The sequence below is a fragment of the Hemibagrus wyckioides genome, linkage group LG05 (assembly GCF_019097595.1).
Source record: "Hemibagrus wyckioides isolate EC202008001 linkage group LG05, SWU_Hwy_1.0, whole genome shotgun sequence".
Taxonomy (NCBI): Eukaryota; Metazoa; Chordata; class Actinopteri; order Siluriformes; family Bagridae; genus Hemibagrus; species Hemibagrus wyckioides.
This window is the reverse complement of record NC_080714.1, coordinates 7,314,511-7,332,173: the sequence shown is the minus strand read 5'-3', so window position 1 is coordinate 7,332,173 and position 17,663 is coordinate 7,314,511. Positions and strand designations below refer to the sequence as shown.

The 17,663-nt window shown below is 40.3% G+C and overlaps 2 protein-coding genes across 4 annotated transcripts; both read left to right on the top strand.

Moving 5' to 3' along the window:
• The first annotated feature begins 1,673 nt into the window (after positions 1–1,673).
• si:ch211-218o21.4 (protein FAM107B) lies at positions 1,674–7,549 on the top strand. Of its 3 annotated transcripts, none has more exons than XM_058390396.1 (5): positions 1,674–1,749; positions 2,289–2,532; positions 3,333–3,444; positions 5,348–5,489; positions 6,497–7,549. In XM_058390396.1, exons 2-5 carry the CDS (start codon positions 2,298–2,300, stop codon positions 6,611–6,613), a joined length of 606 nt encoding a protein of 201 aa, XP_058246379.1. In that variant the 5' UTR covers positions 1,674–1,749; positions 2,289–2,297; the 3' UTR covers positions 6,614–7,549. The 3 variants fall into 3 exon arrangements, with proteins under 3 accessions (XP_058246379.1, XP_058246377.1, XP_058246378.1); XM_058390394.1 differs by having other exon boundaries at positions 5,348–5,495; XM_058390395.1 differs by lacking the exon at positions 1,674–1,749 and having other exon boundaries at positions 2,103–2,532; positions 5,348–5,495.
• Positions 7,550–7,726: 177 nt separating this feature from the next.
• Positions 7,727–17,406, top strand: renbp (renin binding protein). The gene is made up of 11 exons (XM_058390381.1): positions 7,727–7,897; positions 8,874–8,979; positions 10,173–10,248; positions 12,357–12,432; positions 12,777–12,955; positions 13,230–13,454; positions 13,579–13,660; positions 14,672–14,847; positions 15,356–15,487; positions 15,618–15,705; positions 15,916–17,406. Exons 2-11 carry the CDS (start codon positions 8,882–8,884, stop codon positions 15,990–15,992), a joined length of 1,209 nt encoding a protein of 402 aa, XP_058246364.1. The 5' UTR covers positions 7,727–7,897; positions 8,874–8,881; the 3' UTR covers positions 15,993–17,406.
• Positions 17,407–17,663: the final 257 nt, after the last annotated feature.

Below are 17,663 nucleotides of genomic sequence, written 5' to 3'. Positions count from 1 at the left end.
ATTATTATCTATTTATTATTTAAGTATAACAGTACTACAACTTTCCTTTTATAGTTATCTTTACTGTAGAGGAACATCAAGCTGCTTTAACAAACATCATATCTTGTTTGTTATAGCAGGTCTAGACTGTCATTTCCTCAACTCTTTTTGTTCCTCTCTCTTGAAATGAATAAGTCAAACAAAGAAACAAACAAAAAGCTGCATAACAGTGACAGTGACAGTAATAGAATTTATATTAAATCACTTGTTACAATTCCTCTCAAATGTGACAGATCCTTTGTGTATAAAATGTTGTACCTGTCAGCAATAGTGGAAATAGTACTGGAACAGCCAGTGTAAGTATCCTGAAGAGGGGGATGTGGTGTACTACAGATTGTGCTATCCGTACGGCCAAACACATCACCTTTATCACTCCAGTGTCTGAGAGATATAGAACAATTAAAAGTTTTTCCAATTCAAAGAAAAACAGACTTTCAGCCTTGCTTTATCTAGTGTCCTATAATAATGCAGTGTTTTCATACAGCTATACAGAATGAAAGACATTTAAACTTACCACAAGTGAGGCGCTGGACATCACCATCACAGGTAATCACCCTCTCTGAAACAACAGTTTATTCACACAGATATAAGATGGAAACCTGACTGATTACCTGAAGGAACAAGCAAGCTGACTACTGCAATACTCGCTGTAAAGCAAACACAAATAGCTTACTATTAAAATAACATTCATTTATCTACTTTGCTATTTCTCCTGTTACTTTGGAAGAGGGAAAAATTTCAACTGATAGAAACTTATGAAGGAGTAGAGTTTTCAGGAAGCTTCAGGAAACTTACCTCCAGAAACAAGCAAGCCAGGAGCTGCAATAATCACTGTAAAGCAAACACAGACAGCAACACACAAATGGAAGAGTGACTCCATTGTCTTGGAGTGACTACTTTGGGGATGACAAACACTTTGTATCAAGAGTCTGAATGCAGCAAGGTAAGGAATGTGCTGGAGTCAGTCCACAGAGGGTTTGGTAGATCGTAGTCTCAGTGTTTCCTATGGGCCTGTACTTACAGAAGATTGTGCCTATTTTCAGGGGAACCCTAAGAAAAGTGTGCTGATTTGTCCTGAAAATCCAAAGTTCATAGTTCAATTCCATTCAAGTCATTTCAATTCAATTTTATTTGTATAGCACTTTGAACAATGAACATTGTCTCAAAGCAGCTTTACAGAACATAAACAAAAAACATTGTGACTAATTCTATGCTAAAAAAAACAACAGCCTTGTTATGAATTCTGAGCATAAAATGTTATTTACAACTGATACTGTATTCTGATAAGAATTAACATGTTTCTTTGAACAGGTAAGTGCATGCTATTTTAATAATAAAGTAGAGTTTCAAAGGCTAAATGACACCACAGTCGTGCAATCGTTCAGAAATACCATTAAACGCATTCTGAACCAAGTCTTTAAAGCCGAATGAGAATATGAAATGCGTGAGGAAAAAAAATATAATGAACTTTGTAGGATTTGGAGTGGGTTTATCTCTTCAGAGAGCACTGATAACATTAGTGAATAAATAAATTCTGTGGTTTATTTGAGATGCTTCGTGCTGCTCCACATCTCCCTCTTGTGGTAGAAAAGGGAATTGCGCTTTAGATAAGAGGGTCAGATAAACACTGACATGTTTGCTGTTGATGTGGAAGCTGCTGCTGCTGCTGCTGGTCAGTAAGGACAGCTCGCTCATGGAGTAACACTTCAGGTGAGTTCATCTTAACAACACTTAAGTAACCTGAGTTAGCAAGGGTTTAAGGGAAATCTGTTGAAATAACTGCAGGGTAGACATTTTGTAAAGGTGATTAGTGTAAACTCTTGTGCAGTGGTGCATCACACCACACTCTGAAACATGCTTTAGTTTGTGTTTTCTCTGCACAGATGCATATTATGATGATTATGAAGTAAGTCAGTCGTTTACTATGTTTAATATATTTTAATCTCACATATAAATAATGCAGCTTGACAGCTAAACCATCCAGAAGACCCCTGTGTCCTCTTTTTGCTATTAAATCCTGTGATCCAGTTTAATGAGTGTAATAATCAGGTATATTTTGCATGTTGTATCAGATTTGCTGCACATATTTACCTGAGATAAGTCCTGAATAATTAGCGCTGGATGAATTATACATCTCCCACTTAGGTGAAATTCAATCTCTCCACTCTTCTCGCTCTCTCTTTTACGTTCATTGGCAACCCCAAAACATTGCCTCACACACACACACACACACACCTGACCCCCTGCAGTTTCCCAGCATGCAGCAGGAGCTGTGGCTCAGAGCCAAATCTCAGGTGATCGCCTCCCTGAAAGCAGTGTGTGCAATGAGGGCAGCCGCCTCGCACCCGCTCCCTCCACCACCGTACGAGCACGAGCTGAAGAACGCTCTTTCCTCCGGTGATGGCAGCACTCTGAGACCAACACACCTCAGGTCTCGGATGACCAATGGCACGCTGAGCAACAGTCATGGGTTTCCACATGGACAGAACAGAGGTCAGTGTGTGTTATAACATTTCACATGAGATGAATACTCGTAATATATCCAGACACTCATCAGAACCTATCATATATACAATATACAGAATACAGGAAGTTCTATTATGAAATGTTTTGAAAGGCAAAAGAGAGTTAAAGAAGCAGTGTGTAGTTTTTCACTCCCTCTGCTGGCTCTGATGCTGCAATTATAGCATTACCTCTGAATCTATGGGTGAGTAATGAGTTGTGTTTTAAGGAAAAGGAGCAGCTCTGTTGCTTGAGGCAAAGATCATTTACAGGCCAGAAAAAATGAAAGCCAGAAATAAATGCCCTAATTTAGCCACATTTACATACTGCATGACAATATTGCAGTTTATTATTGCATAATTATTAGGGTATAATATATATTTTAAACATGCTTTAGATTGTGTTTTCTTTGTACTGATTTAATATGTTCATTTAATGTAGTTCAAATAATTCATAAGAGGCTAAATATATATTTTGTGGAAAGTAAGTGAATAACATTTTAATTATGAGAGCTATAAGATAAATAAAAGCTTACTTCTAGGCTGCAAAATGAATGAATGAAAGCCTAAAGTAAAGGAAATTATCTGTCAAAACTTGGTCAAATATTTCAAATTGTAGCTTTAAAGATAATTTCGATATTTTAATAATTCTTAGGATATTAAATTAAAATTGCAGACTGCACCTTTAATATAGCACAAATTAGACAATAAAGCAATATAACAAAAAGTAAACGGTGTCCCAGGTGAAGAGCGGTGTAAATAATCTAAATGATGTATTTCATTTTATCTCAGAAAACGCAGATAAACAAAGTATTGGTGAGAGTCCAAGGAATCCAAACAACCCAGTGAAGACCTCCAGGAGTCATCAGGAGCTGCACAGAGAGCTGCTCATGGCCCACAGGAAGTAAGAGCAGTACTCTTCATCTCTACATGGAAAGCTCAGTTAGAAAGGGATCGCCAGCCTTTCATAAATCGCAGAAGCAGTGAATCGAGGTCGGTTAAAAATTGATGGCAGTCTCGTTCTCTCGCTCTCGTCTTTTGTGTCACACAAAACTACGCTCGGCCACACGGGCTGCAATCGTACACCGTCTCAGATGAGCGCTGTGGCAGGAGCTGTAATGATAGACATGCACCTCGCTGGATAGCTCTTCTTTACAGCGCTGAGATATCACTGGGACAGCTGAGAAACATTAGACTGGATTGGTTAAAACCAGTGCTCGGTTTAGTCTTAGCCACAGAATGGCGTAAGCAGCAAGAGTCACGCTGTAATACAGCTGTAGCAGGTGATGAGTAACAACTACTCAATGCTGCAGTGCTGCAGAAATATCCAACCTGATTGATCAGAAGATGTGGATGAATTTGATCTAACGGCAGCTATGACAGTAGTGACAGCTTCAAGACAAACCACCGGTTTATATTAATGCACTTGGTCTCATATGTTTCCCTTTCTATAGTAACCACTCGTTCCCAGGGACTTGTACACCAAACACTGGATAGGATTGGTTTGTAAACATGGTGATGTTTTCTAGGAGGAAACTTTACTACTTTCCATAGTTAAAGCTGTAACTTACTAATGCATAATGGGCTTAATGTTCACACTTTCAACTTAAGGATCAATGTAAATCGACCCTAAATCACTTGAGAGCATTTTTTGTAAATCAACATACATATTTCTGTAGCTCCCAAGACTTCAGTTCAGTGTCACTTTCAGTGTCTTTACTAATTTTCTACGTAAAACTCTTGGTTGCTGTTGCAGAAAGGACATTATCAACACCGACGTTATTTACTGTCCAGTGTCACCCAAATGAGGATGAGGTTCCCTTCTGAGCCTGGTTCCTCTCAAGGTTTCTTCCTCATATCATCTCAGGGAGTTTTTCCTCACCACCGTCGCCTCAGGCTTGGGCATTCGGGATAAAATCAAAAAACTTTTAAAAAATTAAAAAACAAAACTCTATGTTTCTTTCTTTACTTATGTAAAGCTGTTCATTGTTAAAAGTGCAATACCATTAAATCAAATTGAATTATTATTATTATTATTCTTTTTAATAATAGTTTGAACATATATTAAGAGCTAAATGCTGAAATCCTAGCTTACTGGCAATCCATTTAGTTTTTAATACAAGTAATATTTAGACAGAATCAAAATCCATGCATCATGCAATTTTATGTAGAATAAAATAGAGGGAATAAAGAGGTGGCACATTTGTTTCACACCTCTGGGACTGGGGTTTGATTCCTGCCTCTGACCTGTGTGTGTGTGTGTGTGTGTTTAAATATTCTCTAAAATTTCAGGGGTGTTTCCTCACCTAATCCAAACACGTGTGTTGTAGGCATCTGTACACTGACTGTAGTGTGTGTGTGTGTGTGTGACTGCTTGATGTGATTGATTGCAGAGAATTGAACATAATTTTGAATATTTTTCATTTCTGGTATTTGGCAGACACCCTTATCCAGAGCGATTTACAGATTATCTCATTTAATACAACTGAGTAATTGAGGGTTAAGGGCCTTGCTCAGGGGCAGCTTGGTGGACCTGGGATTCGAACTCCGATCAGCAGTCCAACTCTTAACCACTAAGCTACCACATCCTCCCATAATTGTGTTTAAAAGAGCTTCCTGAATGAACATATGTGAATGATATTTATTAAATAATTTGTTTGATATTTTCTTCATATTTTTTGGCTTCTTCGACGAGCAGGAAGACGACGGCGTGAAACCTTTAGTAGCTCTTTTTTTTTTCTTTCATTCTGTAATGCTTCGAGTATGCCTGGTTGTGTTTTGTGTTTTGACTCTTTCGGGGAGGGCAGGGGTCTGGCAGTGTGCTGTAAACCCGAGCTGCAGATGGTTCTGGAGAGGAGGAAGAAGGAGCAGACCCAGAAAGAGGAAGGGGAACAGTGCAGGAGCCCGTTAGAGCAGGTTCTCCTCCAACGACAGCAGAAGCAGCAGGAGGTGATGGTCAGCACCACTTTTAAGTCCTCATTCTAAATGATGGGATGGAGATTGTTATTACTGATGCGATATTTAGATCAGTGGGAGGAAATACATACACCGATCAGGCATAATATTATGAGCAGTAACAGGTGAAGTGAATACCACTGATTATCTCCTCATCATGGCACCTGTTAGTGGGTGGGATATATTAGGCAGCAAGTGAACATTTTGTCCTCAAAGTTGATGTGTTAGAAGCAGGAAAAGTGTAAGGATTTGAGCGAGTTTGATGAAGGGCCAAATTGTGATGGCTAGACCACTGGATCAGAGCATCTCTAAAACTGCAGCTCTTGTGGGGTGTTCCCGGTCTGCAGTGGTCAGTATCTATCAAAAGTATCCTTCAGGTCCTGTAAGTCCTTTAAGTTCTGTAAGTCGAGAGGTGGCAACTTCCAGGACTTAAAGGATCTGCTGATACCACAGCACACCTTCAGGGATCTAGCGGAGTCCATGCCTTGACAGGTCAGGGCTGTTTTGGCAGCAAAAGGGGGACCAAGACAATATTAGGCAGGTGGTCATAATGTTATGCCTGATCAGTGTATATCAGGACATCTAAAAACCATGTGTTCTATAGTTATACATAATACACAGGAATACTGTAGATAATGATACCAGAAAAAAAGGAATTAAGGGATGAGGAAAAATGTGGTGTCTGGATATTTTTTGTAATGTTTGGATTAATTCAATTATCAAAATATGACTTTCTTTATGAGATACTCGGCTGTTCTCACCTCAAGGTTTCTTTGGATAGATGAAGATTCTTCATTTCCTAATGGGTTATAAAACCCTCTCTGAAAGGGAAAACTCTAAAGGCTGCTAAAGGGAATCTCAAGAATGTAATATTCAGGCTCGAGCCTCGAAGAAGGGTTCAAAAGACTTTTTTCTGCATTCCGCTGATGTCTAATATCATATAATGTATAAATGAAAGAATCACAATGTGTGTGTGTGTGTGTTCCTTTTCCATCTTACAGAGAGAACAGGAACAAGAAGAGAAGATACGGCACGAGATACAGCTTCTGGAGTTTATCAGAGTGAGACAGAATTTGAGGAAAGTGCATTCAGCGCTACACAAGAACACCACCTCCTGAATATCAGCCACATCAGAGGCAGGTTGTGACATGTGGCAAAGAGATCTGCTCCAGCACCCTTAAACTCTCGGAACAACCTTCAACAGGACTACATTTTGAATACCACTAGCTGAAATCCTTATGTTTTTTGTTTGGTCCTTTGTGTCCAGATGTATGTTTTCGAAATCCTGATGCAACACTGTAATCTAGCTCCATCATAAAAACTCGAGGTTTTATAACAACACATGCTTTGTTCGAAGGACATAAAAGAAATCATATTAATCTTTATAACTGAGGCGTAATCTTTGGTGTCACGTAAGATTGTTTTGTAATGGAATGAAATTCTGTCTTCAGTTTAAACATCTTTCATTGGCATGTCGGTCTGCTCCTATTTTAGTTTTCCCACAACAACATCAGAAGATCTGCTGAAAGTGGTGCCAGTGGGACGTATGCTGCATTTGACTAAATGGTATTTTGCAGGTTGGACTGGTTTAGTTTTGCCTACAGTGCTTTTATCATACAAAGTGGAAAATGACATGGATTCATGCATGTTCATAAACTGGAAAGGAACTCCTGGTGGAGAAGACTACCCGAAGTAGATGAGTTTAGGGCATTAGGGTATTTTTTATGGCACCTCTAATCGTGCCTTTGAGGAAACTTTGTGACTTGTAATTCCCTGCCTATAGCTGATAAAAAAAAAAACACAAATTGTCATTGCTGCAATTGATATTTCAGTCTATAAATGTCCCCCGAGACGTCCGGGCAGCACACAGCTGCCAACAGGAAAAAATATAAATATCACACCAACCAACAAATGACCCCCTGGTACCTCTATACATACCACACATATTTTAATCTAATCCTATGTCATGTGTTTCAAAGTGTTGTCCTTTAATATTCCTCTCTGAAGATACTGTCACTCTTTGTTTTCTTTTGTTCTAACCTGTGGGTGTTAAATATGACTTCTTTTATTTGCACTTAGATTTGAAATAAAGTGGAGAAAATACAAGTTCTTATTATATATATAAATTACAACATGAAGGCAAAGAGAGAGAAAAAACAAAACAAAAAAAAAACAAATTATGCACTGACCAATGAAAGGAGGAGGGCGTTGACCACGTGATCAGGAAGTGACTTGGTCATATGATGGGTGCTGGGCAGCTTGCTGGTTCAGCTGTTTGTGTTACTCTGCAAAGTTAAAGGAAGGGAGAGCAAAGTGATGTGAGCAGAAGAGCTAAATAAAAAGGAGAGAGAGAGAGAGAAAGAGAAAGAGGGAGACGAACTCTGTGCATTTTCACTGGACAGGTAAGTGTGTTACTTGTGTGTGTGTGTGTGTGTGTGTGTGTGTGTGTGTGTGAGAGAGAGAGAGAGAGAGAGAGAGAGAGAGAGAGATAGATCTGTATATAGATAGATAGATCTGTATATAGATAGATAGATAGATAGATAGATAGATAGATAGATAGATAGATAGATAGAAATGGGCTGGAAAAAAACACTCATCACATTAGCAGTTTTTTTTGCCTCTGGATCTTGGTGCATTTAGTCATTAATGCTGTTTGCTGAGCAATGAGGCAGAAAGCAAGTCTCCATTAGTTTGCTTTGATCCAGATCTTTCCTGAAAACAACTTGGGCTAGGAATAAGAATAGGGAAAGGGGATTAATAATTAAAATGGTGAATATAGTAATATCACTTGCTGTAGTGCCCAAGGTGCTGAACTGATCTTTACCACATGGACCAGGAAATAACATGGTTTAGGAATACCTGACTCATCAACATATCTGACCTTCATGTTTGACAGATGTGCGACAGCTGTTTTCATTATGCTCCCCCCCCCCCGAAGACATTCATTAAAACATCCTGCTATCAAACCGGGAAGCTTTGCTTGTTTGTATATAGTGCTTTAGTTGTTGATATACTGTTTAATTACACATGGTCTTTCGAGTGAAAATCGATCTGTTCTGCTATTTTACAATGAATCTTCAAGCACGAAGAATTTCAGGAAGTTACATGTGGAAAGTGGAACAATGCAGCAGTTAAAATAATGCAAAATCAGCAAAAGAAAACCTGTTCAGAGGATATGAAAGGGTCATAAAAGTCTTATTAGAGTCAGGTTTATAAGGGATTTATTTTAAATTAAAAAAAACAAGCCTCTTTTTAAATCACGTCTTTTAATGAATGGATAAGTGGATTGTGAACATCTACATGTGTTTAAATAACATTACACTATCATGTGTCCTGGATAATGATCGTATAGCCCTGTGTACTGCTTGCTGTTTTCAGGCACAAAGATGGCGGGGTTGTTGAAGCAGTATCGTGAGAGAATACGCACTGAGCTGGACAGAGTTGTGGATTTCTGGCTGAAATACTCTCATGACGAGCAATATGGGTGAATGTCAAGTTATTATCAATGTGTTCTATATAACTGGCCCCAGAACTAAATGCTGCATGTATGATATATATATCCATATATACACTATATTGCCAAAGGTTTTGGGACACCCCTCCAAATCATTGAATTCAGGTGTTGTTTTTCAGGGGTTGGGCTCGGCCCCTTAGTTCCAGTGAAAGGAACTCTTAATGCTTCAGCTTCATACCAAGACATTTTGGTCAATTTCTTGCTTGCTTACTTTGAGAGAAAAGTTTGGGGATGACCCCTTCCTGTTCCAACATGACTGTACACATGACTGCACACAAAGCAAGGTCCATAAAGACATGGATAAGTGAGTTTGGTGTGGAGGAACTTTATAGTCCTGATCTCAACCTGATAGAACACCTTTGGGATGAATTAGAGCAGAGACTGCGAGCCAGACTTTCTAAAGCTGTTATAGCTGCAAAGGGCGGGACAACTCTATATTAAATTCATGTGCATGTAAAGGCAGACGTCCCAGTTTTGACCTGGCTCGCAGTCTCCACTCTAATTCATCCCAAAGGTGTTCTATCAGGTTGAGGTCAGACCAGTCAAGTTCCTCCACACCAAACTCACTCATCCATGTCTTTATGGACCTTGCTTTGTGCGCTGGTGTGCAGTCATGTTGGAACAGGAAGGGGTCATCCCCAAGTCATGTTGGAACAGGAAGGGGTCATCCCCAAACTTGTAATTGTCCTAAACTTTAATTGTCCAAAATGTATTGTTATGCTGAAGCATCAAGAGTTCCTTTCACTGGAACTAAGTGGCCAAGCCCAACCCCTGAAAAACAACACTTGAATTCAATGATTTGAAGGAATGTCCCAAAACTTTTGGCAAAATAGTGTATGTCCATATATCAATAAACATGGAAATATTGAACACCACATTAGCTCTACTCCTGCTCCTACTCCTGCAGTATAAAGTTCAACTTTTTGCTGTCTCTAGCACATGTTTCAGACTCTAGGACTACTGATTAGGAGCTCTGCCTCTAGAGCCTAATATTGCTGTCTGTTTCTCTTCTTTATCTAAAACTTGTCTTTGTGCTTTTATTATTAACCTTAAAATCAATCAACCAATACAGAAATCTCTTTTTCTTTTTTTCTTTTATGATCTGTTAAGGAACACTTCATTAGGATTAATTGTAATGTTTCTAATCTCTGTCTCTGTCACAGTGGCTTTTTTACCTGCATTGGGAAAGATGGGAAGATCTATGATGAGCTGAAGTACGTCTGGTTGCAGGGCAGACAGGTACGAATAGTGAAAATATTCCTGTATAAAATTATCACTGATGGTCAATGGGTTTTCTACAAGTCCTCTAGTTTCCTCTAAGACGTGCTGATCAGTGGATGTGTGACTATAAAAATTTTCCTAATGAGCGTGTGAAAGTGTGTGTGCATGTTCGATAGACCTATCCGACCTGTCCCACGTTCCGGGGATAGACTCCAGATCCACCGTGAACCTGAGCAGGGTTGAAGATGAATGAAAGAGATGATGGATAATTTTTAACAAACGATGTGCTACTAGTTTAAACACTACACCGATCAACCATAACATTATGACCACCTAATATTGTGTTGGTCCCCCTTTTGCTGCCAAAACAGCCCACTGTGTATTCTGACACCTTTCTATCAGAACCAGCATTAACTTCTTCAGCAATCTGAGCAACAGTAGCTCGTCTGTTGGATCGGATCACACGGGCCAGCCTTCGCTCCCCACGTGCATCAATGAGCCTCGGCCACCCATGACCCTGTCGCCGGTTCACCACTGTGCTTTTCCTTGGCTACTTTAGATAGATACTGACCACTGCAGACCGGGAACACCCCACAAGAGCTGCAGTTTTGGAGATGCTCTGATCCAGTCGTCTAGCCATCACAATTTGGCCCTTGTCAAACTCGCTCAAATCCTTATGCTTGTCCATTTTTCCTGCTTCTAACACATCAACTTTGAGGACAAAATGTTCACCTGCTGCCTCTAATATACACTATATTGCCAAAGTATTCGCTCACCCATCCAAATAATCAGAATCAGGTGTTCCAATCACTTCCATGGCCACAGGTGTATAAAATCAAGCACCTAGGCATGCAGACTGTTTTTACAAACATTTGTGAAAGAATGGGTCGCTCTCAGGAGCTCAGTGAATTCCAGTGTGGAACTGTGATAGGATGCCACCTGTGCAACAAATCCAGTCGTGAAATTTCCTCGCTCCTAAATATTCCACAGTCAACTGTCAGCTGTATTATAAGAACGTGGAAGTGTTTGGGAACGACAGCAACTCAGCCACAAAGTGGTAGGCCACGTAAACTGACGGAGCGGGGTCAGCGGATGCTGAGGCGCATAGTGCGAAGAGGTCGCCAACTTTCTGCAGAGTCAATCGCTACAGACCTCCAAACTTCATGTGGCCTTCAGATGAGCTCAAGAACAGTGCGCAGAGAGCTTCATGGAATGGGTTTCCATGGCCGAGCAGCTGCATCCAAGCCATACATCACCAAGTGCAATGCAAAGCGTCGGATGCAGTGGTGTAAAGCACGCCGCCACTGGACTCTAGAGCAGTGGAGACAAGTTCTCTGGAGTGACGAATCGCGCTTCTCCATCTGGCAATCTGATGGACGAGTCTGGGTTTGGCGGTTGCCAGGAGAACGGTACTTGTCTGACTGCATTGTGCCAAGTGTAAAGTTTGGTGGAGGGGGGATTATGGTGTGGGGTTGTTTTTCAGGAGCTGGGCTTGGCCCCTTAGTTCCAGTGAAAGGAACTCTGAATGCTTCAGCATACCAAGACATTTTGGACAATTCCATGCTCCCAACTTTGTGGGAACAGTTTGGAGCTGGCCCCTTCCTCTTCCAACATGACTGTGCACCAGTGACCAAAGCAAGGTCCATAAAGACATGGATGACAGAGTCTGGTGTGGATGAACTTGACTGGCCTGCACAGAGTCCTGACCTCAACCCGATAGAACACCTTTGGGATGAATTAGAGCGGAGACTGAGAGCCAGGACTTCTCGTCCAACATCAGTGTGTGACCTCACAAATGCGCTTCTTGAAGAATGGTCAAAAATTCCCATAAACACATTCCTAAACCTTGTGGACAGCCTTCCCAGAAGAGTTGAAGCTGTTATAACTGCAAAGGGTGGACCGACGTCATATTGAACCCTATGGATTAGGAATGGGATGTCACTTAAGTTCATATGCGAGTCAAGGCAGGTGAGCGAATACTTTTGGCAATATAGTGTATCCCACCCACTAACAGGTGCCATGATGAGGAGATCATCAGTGTTATACACTTCACCTGTCAAGGGTCATAATGTTATGCCTGATCAGTGTACATGTACAGTATATATAGACAGTAAATGCTGTTGCAGGTGTGGATGTACTGCAGGCTCTACCGCACTGTCCCGAGGTTTCACCGGCCAGACATTCTTCAAGCTGCTAAATCAGGTAATATTTTCCAGTAGGAGTAATACAGATATGTAACAAGTACAAAAAAGAGCAAAACTTCACATTCTGGCTACTTATTTAATTCAATTTGAGAAGATTAACAAAACCTACTGAATGTAATGAGACCATTAACTTCCTCAAGCCTCTAATGCTGTTAACATGTTAAATAATTAATAACTGTCAGATAAATCCTAATTAAAGACGTGGTTTAATTCTTAAATAACTGGACACATTGTCTTGTCTCTTCATTAGACAGGCTAATCTCATCTTACCACCATATTAATAGTATGTGTTACTAGAAAGTGCTGCAAGGAAGGAGCTGATCAGGTGCTTTTGTGATTCAGGTGCCGCGTTTCTCCAGAAATTTGCTCGAGTGGAAGCCTCAGACGGGCCGGGGAAGTGTGCGTTCTGTCTGACGAGGGACGGCCGAGCTGTAAAGGTGCAGAGGACCATCTTCAGCGAGTGTTTCTACGTCATGGCCATGGATGAACTTTCTAGAGTCACAGGAGACAAAGCCATGCAGGTGGAAATGAGATTTAAAACAGGGGGTTAGTTATAAAAATACTGATTACAGCACTGATAGATAGATAGATAGATAGATAGACAGACAGATAGATAGACAGATAGATATATACTGATTCTATCTATCTATCTATCTATCTATCTATCTATCTATCTATCTATCTATCTATCTATTTATATTGATCTCGTACTGAAATTGCAATACTGGTAATAACACTGGTGTAAAGTAAACCTGCTGTTCAGGTGTGTGATGTGCCGCTTTCTGTTCTTCCCAGTCTGACGCAGAGACCATGATGGACCAGTTGGTGCACTGGGTTCGAGTTGACCCATCAGGTCTGGGTCGTCCTCAGCTTCCTGGGGATCGTCCTGTTAACAGCATGGCGGTTCCCATGATGCTGCTTTGCCTGGTGGATCAGCTGACCGAAGGCAGGGAAGAGCTCGCAGAGAAATACACAGAGTTGGGTGAATGGTGTGTGTCTCAGATCCGGCAGCATGTACAGGTGTGTAAAACGTACAGAATGACAACGTACTACACATTTATACAGAAACAGATCTGGACTGGATTGTACATGCAGTAAGAATGTGCTCTGTGAAACGCCTCGCTCTTGCTGTGTTGCTCATTAGAGAGACGGAAAAGCCATTCTTGAAAATGTGTCACTGGAGGGAACGGAGCTGCCTGGCTGTCAGGGACGCTTGCAGAACCCAGGTAGTTCACCAAGGGCTAGAATTTTCGGTCTTTTGCAAATATATCTGTCTTCATAGATGAGGTTTTCTAACAGTTATGGAATCTGTGACCTTTTTAATGAACTGTTTTCAGCTTAATCTCTATCCAGCACAAGCTTTACACATTTCCATCTTAAACATCTTAAACTTCAGCTGTGTAAAAGTTCTTGCTTGTAAACATCTGGATTAGTGAGTGATGTGACTGAATAGCAGCATCTGTTGCCTTTGAAATGCTTAATGATTAGTGTCAATTATGAAACTCTGACAATAATTCTCTAATCAGACCAGATTAGAGTAAATAAAATGAAAATTCCTCCCAAAGCCTGTGAGAAGTCCTGAGCTGCCTTTAAATATATGGATCATTCTGGAGAGGATCAGCTTACTGAAGCAGCGCTGCTTTGTGTTTCCAAAGCTATAGTCGCCGAACCGCAGCCAGATTCTTAGCTTCTTTTATCAGATCTGTTATTTTTTATTAAAAACACGTTCCCAGTTTGGTTCTCTGGCATCTTTTGTTACGCATAAAGAAGTGACTTAACTTTTTTTATTATGAGTAAATGTCACATTGCAAATAATGACCAAGTTAAAATATTTTGAGTCTGTTTCATTTTATAAAATTTACAATAAATGGAACAAATATAAGATTATCAATCTTATTTCTAGACGTTTCACTATTTTTAAGCTTTAAAATTTCTTGTTTTATTGGCAGATTTTTTATTTATTTTTTGCTAATTTTTGGGGTAATTTTAAGCATTAATTTCTCGGAAGAAGCAAACTTTATTAGGGTTCATAATAATAATAATAATAATTGGGTTATTGTAATCTTAAAATAAGAATTATCAAATAAATCCGACTAGACTGAAGATTATATGCCATTTATATGATGACTTTACCCTTCAGTTGAAACAGACTGCTTTTAGAGTCTTGGTCATTTGCATGTTTTTATCTGATTAAGTAACCGAAGCGTAACGCAGTCTTTGCTCACTGTCCGGCGTAGGTCATGCCTTGGAGGCTGGCTGGTTCCTGCTGCAGTACGCGAAGGCACGAGGAGATGCCGAGCTGCAGAATGTGGCTGTGCAAAAGTTCATGGAGGTTCCCTTCCTCACCGGCTGGGATAAAGAACATGGAGGACTCCTCTACTTCCTAGACGCTGACGGTCACTGTCCCACCCAGGTTCAGATGATAACTCGATTCATTCTGACAATGTAGAATAATGCCTCTGCTTTGTTTTTACTGATTCCGCATCTCTTATGCCTTCTTTTCTGAAACTCAGTGTTCAATGGTATTCCCTATTCACTCTCCATGTGTCCTTCATGAGCAAGACATAACAAAAGTGAGCTTGGAAAGTAGTTTGTGTTTTTTTTAAGCTAAGAGCCTTGTGCAAATGAATACATTTATACCATGAACTTCATATCATTTGGAAAATCCAGTGTTTGTTGATCCTTATAAGTGCACACTTAAACCACTAAACTCGACAGCTTCCTTCTTCCATGAGTGGATTAGAGCGTCACAATGGCTTTGTTATCAGGAGAAGGGTTAAAAAAACCATGAAACACAGGATTTCTCCTGGAATCCAACCCATCAGATGACCACTTGAGGCTGAGACTAGTTGCTTTGTATCACTGGAAGATGTCACACACACACGACATGACCTTGTGTGTTGTCTGATTTTGTTGTGTAGCTGGAGTGGAACATGAAGCTGTGGTGGCCTCACTGTGAAGCTCTCATCTCTTATCTAATGGCCTACGATCACCTCCGAGATCCTGCGATGCTGCAGAGATTCACGCAGGTCTACGACTACACCTTCACACACGTGAGTAACGGCACCGAAAATCATTTTAAAAACAAATATCTCATTATTAAAAGCTGCCTCAAAGGTTCCTCTTTATCACTGTAGACCTCTACATGTGTATAATGTCGCTTAGTACCTGTCTCTCTCTCAGTTTCCTGACGAAGAGCATGGCGAGTGGTTCGGTTATCTGAGTCAGCAGGGGAAAGTGGTGCTGGATTTTAAAGGGGGACCTTTCAAAGGTGAGCGCCGAGTTATAAAGGCAGAAAAGCTTTCATCAGCTTCATGCACTGACTGAGCATCAGGTTGTCTGAACTCTGGGGCTGCTGGGGTTTGTGATTCAATGCCCTTCTTAACCTCTAATTAAAACGCCTCGCTTCATATCGATTAGGGATCTCCGCCAGAATGTGTTTTTGAAGCAGATTTCTCAAACGTATATTTGTCTCATCCAGGGTTCTTCCATGTTCCTCGATGTCTCTACATGTGTGAGAAGATGCTGGATCATCTGATACCAACACTCGAGTCCTAAATGTAACCACAAACTGATGGATGACATTTTATGCACTCCCCCCCACCCCCCACCCCATTGTTTCACACTCACACTCCAAATCTGTACTGAACTGAAATCTATGGTAAAGGGAGCAGTCCATGCACACACTAAACCCTGTTTATGAGCATGTAGTAGAGCGAGGCTTAGATTCCATAGACAAGTTGTAGCATGTGCAATCAAAACTACATTTCTTACACGTCACTACACTCTCGTGGAAGCAGCAGAACAGATGCATTTCCTGATACTGTAATGAGGTAGTTTAGGGGTTTTGAGGTCAAACCCCCAGGTCCACCAAGCTGCCACTGCTGGGCCCCTGAGCAAGGCCCTTAACCCTCAACTGCTCAGAAAATGAGAAATTAGAGTCTGGATAAATTAGAGTCTGGATAAGAGTATATGCCAGAAATATAAAATCTTTAGTGTGCTCATCAACGCAAGGCAAGCTGGTCACAAGCAGCTCAGGGGCAAGCATGCGTTTTTATTTTTTTTTCCAATTTTCTCAGCTGGACGCAGAAATCCTTATAGAAAGAACCTAGCTTAAGCTTTTTGGGCCAATGTAGGTCATCATCACACTGCACTGATGTTCAACTAAATGGAGTGAATTTCCAATATTCCGTCTATATAAGCTGCTATTATTCCTGAACGGTGACAATTTAACGCTCAGTTTACGGCTATAAATAAGCCGCGTCATCAAACGGCTAGTCAGACCGGAGAGAGTAAATAAAAATGGAAAAGATATTTGGAAATTGTTCCATTTGCGAGATGACGGCTTCAGCCCTTTGTGGTCTGATGAGCAGCTTACATAAACACATCATTAGATTTTTATTTTTTTTGTAAAGAGGAAACTGTTTTTTACCGAACCATGACCATGTTTTCCTATAGTTCCTCAGCTCTAACTAAAGAATATCAGATACTTTCCCAGACCATTGGTCTGCCTGCTGAACTGAACCAGATTATTCAGTACAGGAGCTGATACTGCAGCTGTATTTTGAGAAGAGAAACCCTAGAGTCTTGTCTATATCCTGCGTGTCCTGTTCAAATGATTATTAAATCTCTGTAGTCACTTTATACACATCCCTTAACATTAAAAAAAACCTGATGATTTGTTTTACTGTGGCAAGTTGAGCAGGCCAAATGTAGCACGGGATTTCATGGATGTTTCTGATCTAAACGTCATAACATTTCTTCCGAGTAATTCTGAAATTTCTAGCCGTCTGATCTCCGTCCACAAATTTCAAATCCTGCGTTTAACCTATTTTATCCATCTACATTAACATTGTCAGCTTATCATCCTATTTTTTTTGTTTCTTTCAACTTAACCAAAATCCTGTACTCTTATAAATGTATATATAGTTGAGTTTTACATTTGATGTAAATATAACCACTCCACATTTCACCACTGTTCAGGTGTTAAGTTTTTCTATACAGTTGAGACTGTCTCAAAAAAATTAAAGACCGATTTCAAAATTTGTCTTAACAATAGTTTCACGTTCAAGAATTAAAGAACATTTCAGCTCAGACTGTGTGACTGTTTCAGGTCTGTTCCTCACAGGATGAACTGAACTGGCTCTACGTTTAGTAGAATTGTCTACTTTTCTTAGTGGTATGCTGTTGAGAGACAAATCAGTCACATCAAGCAAAACAATCAATGCC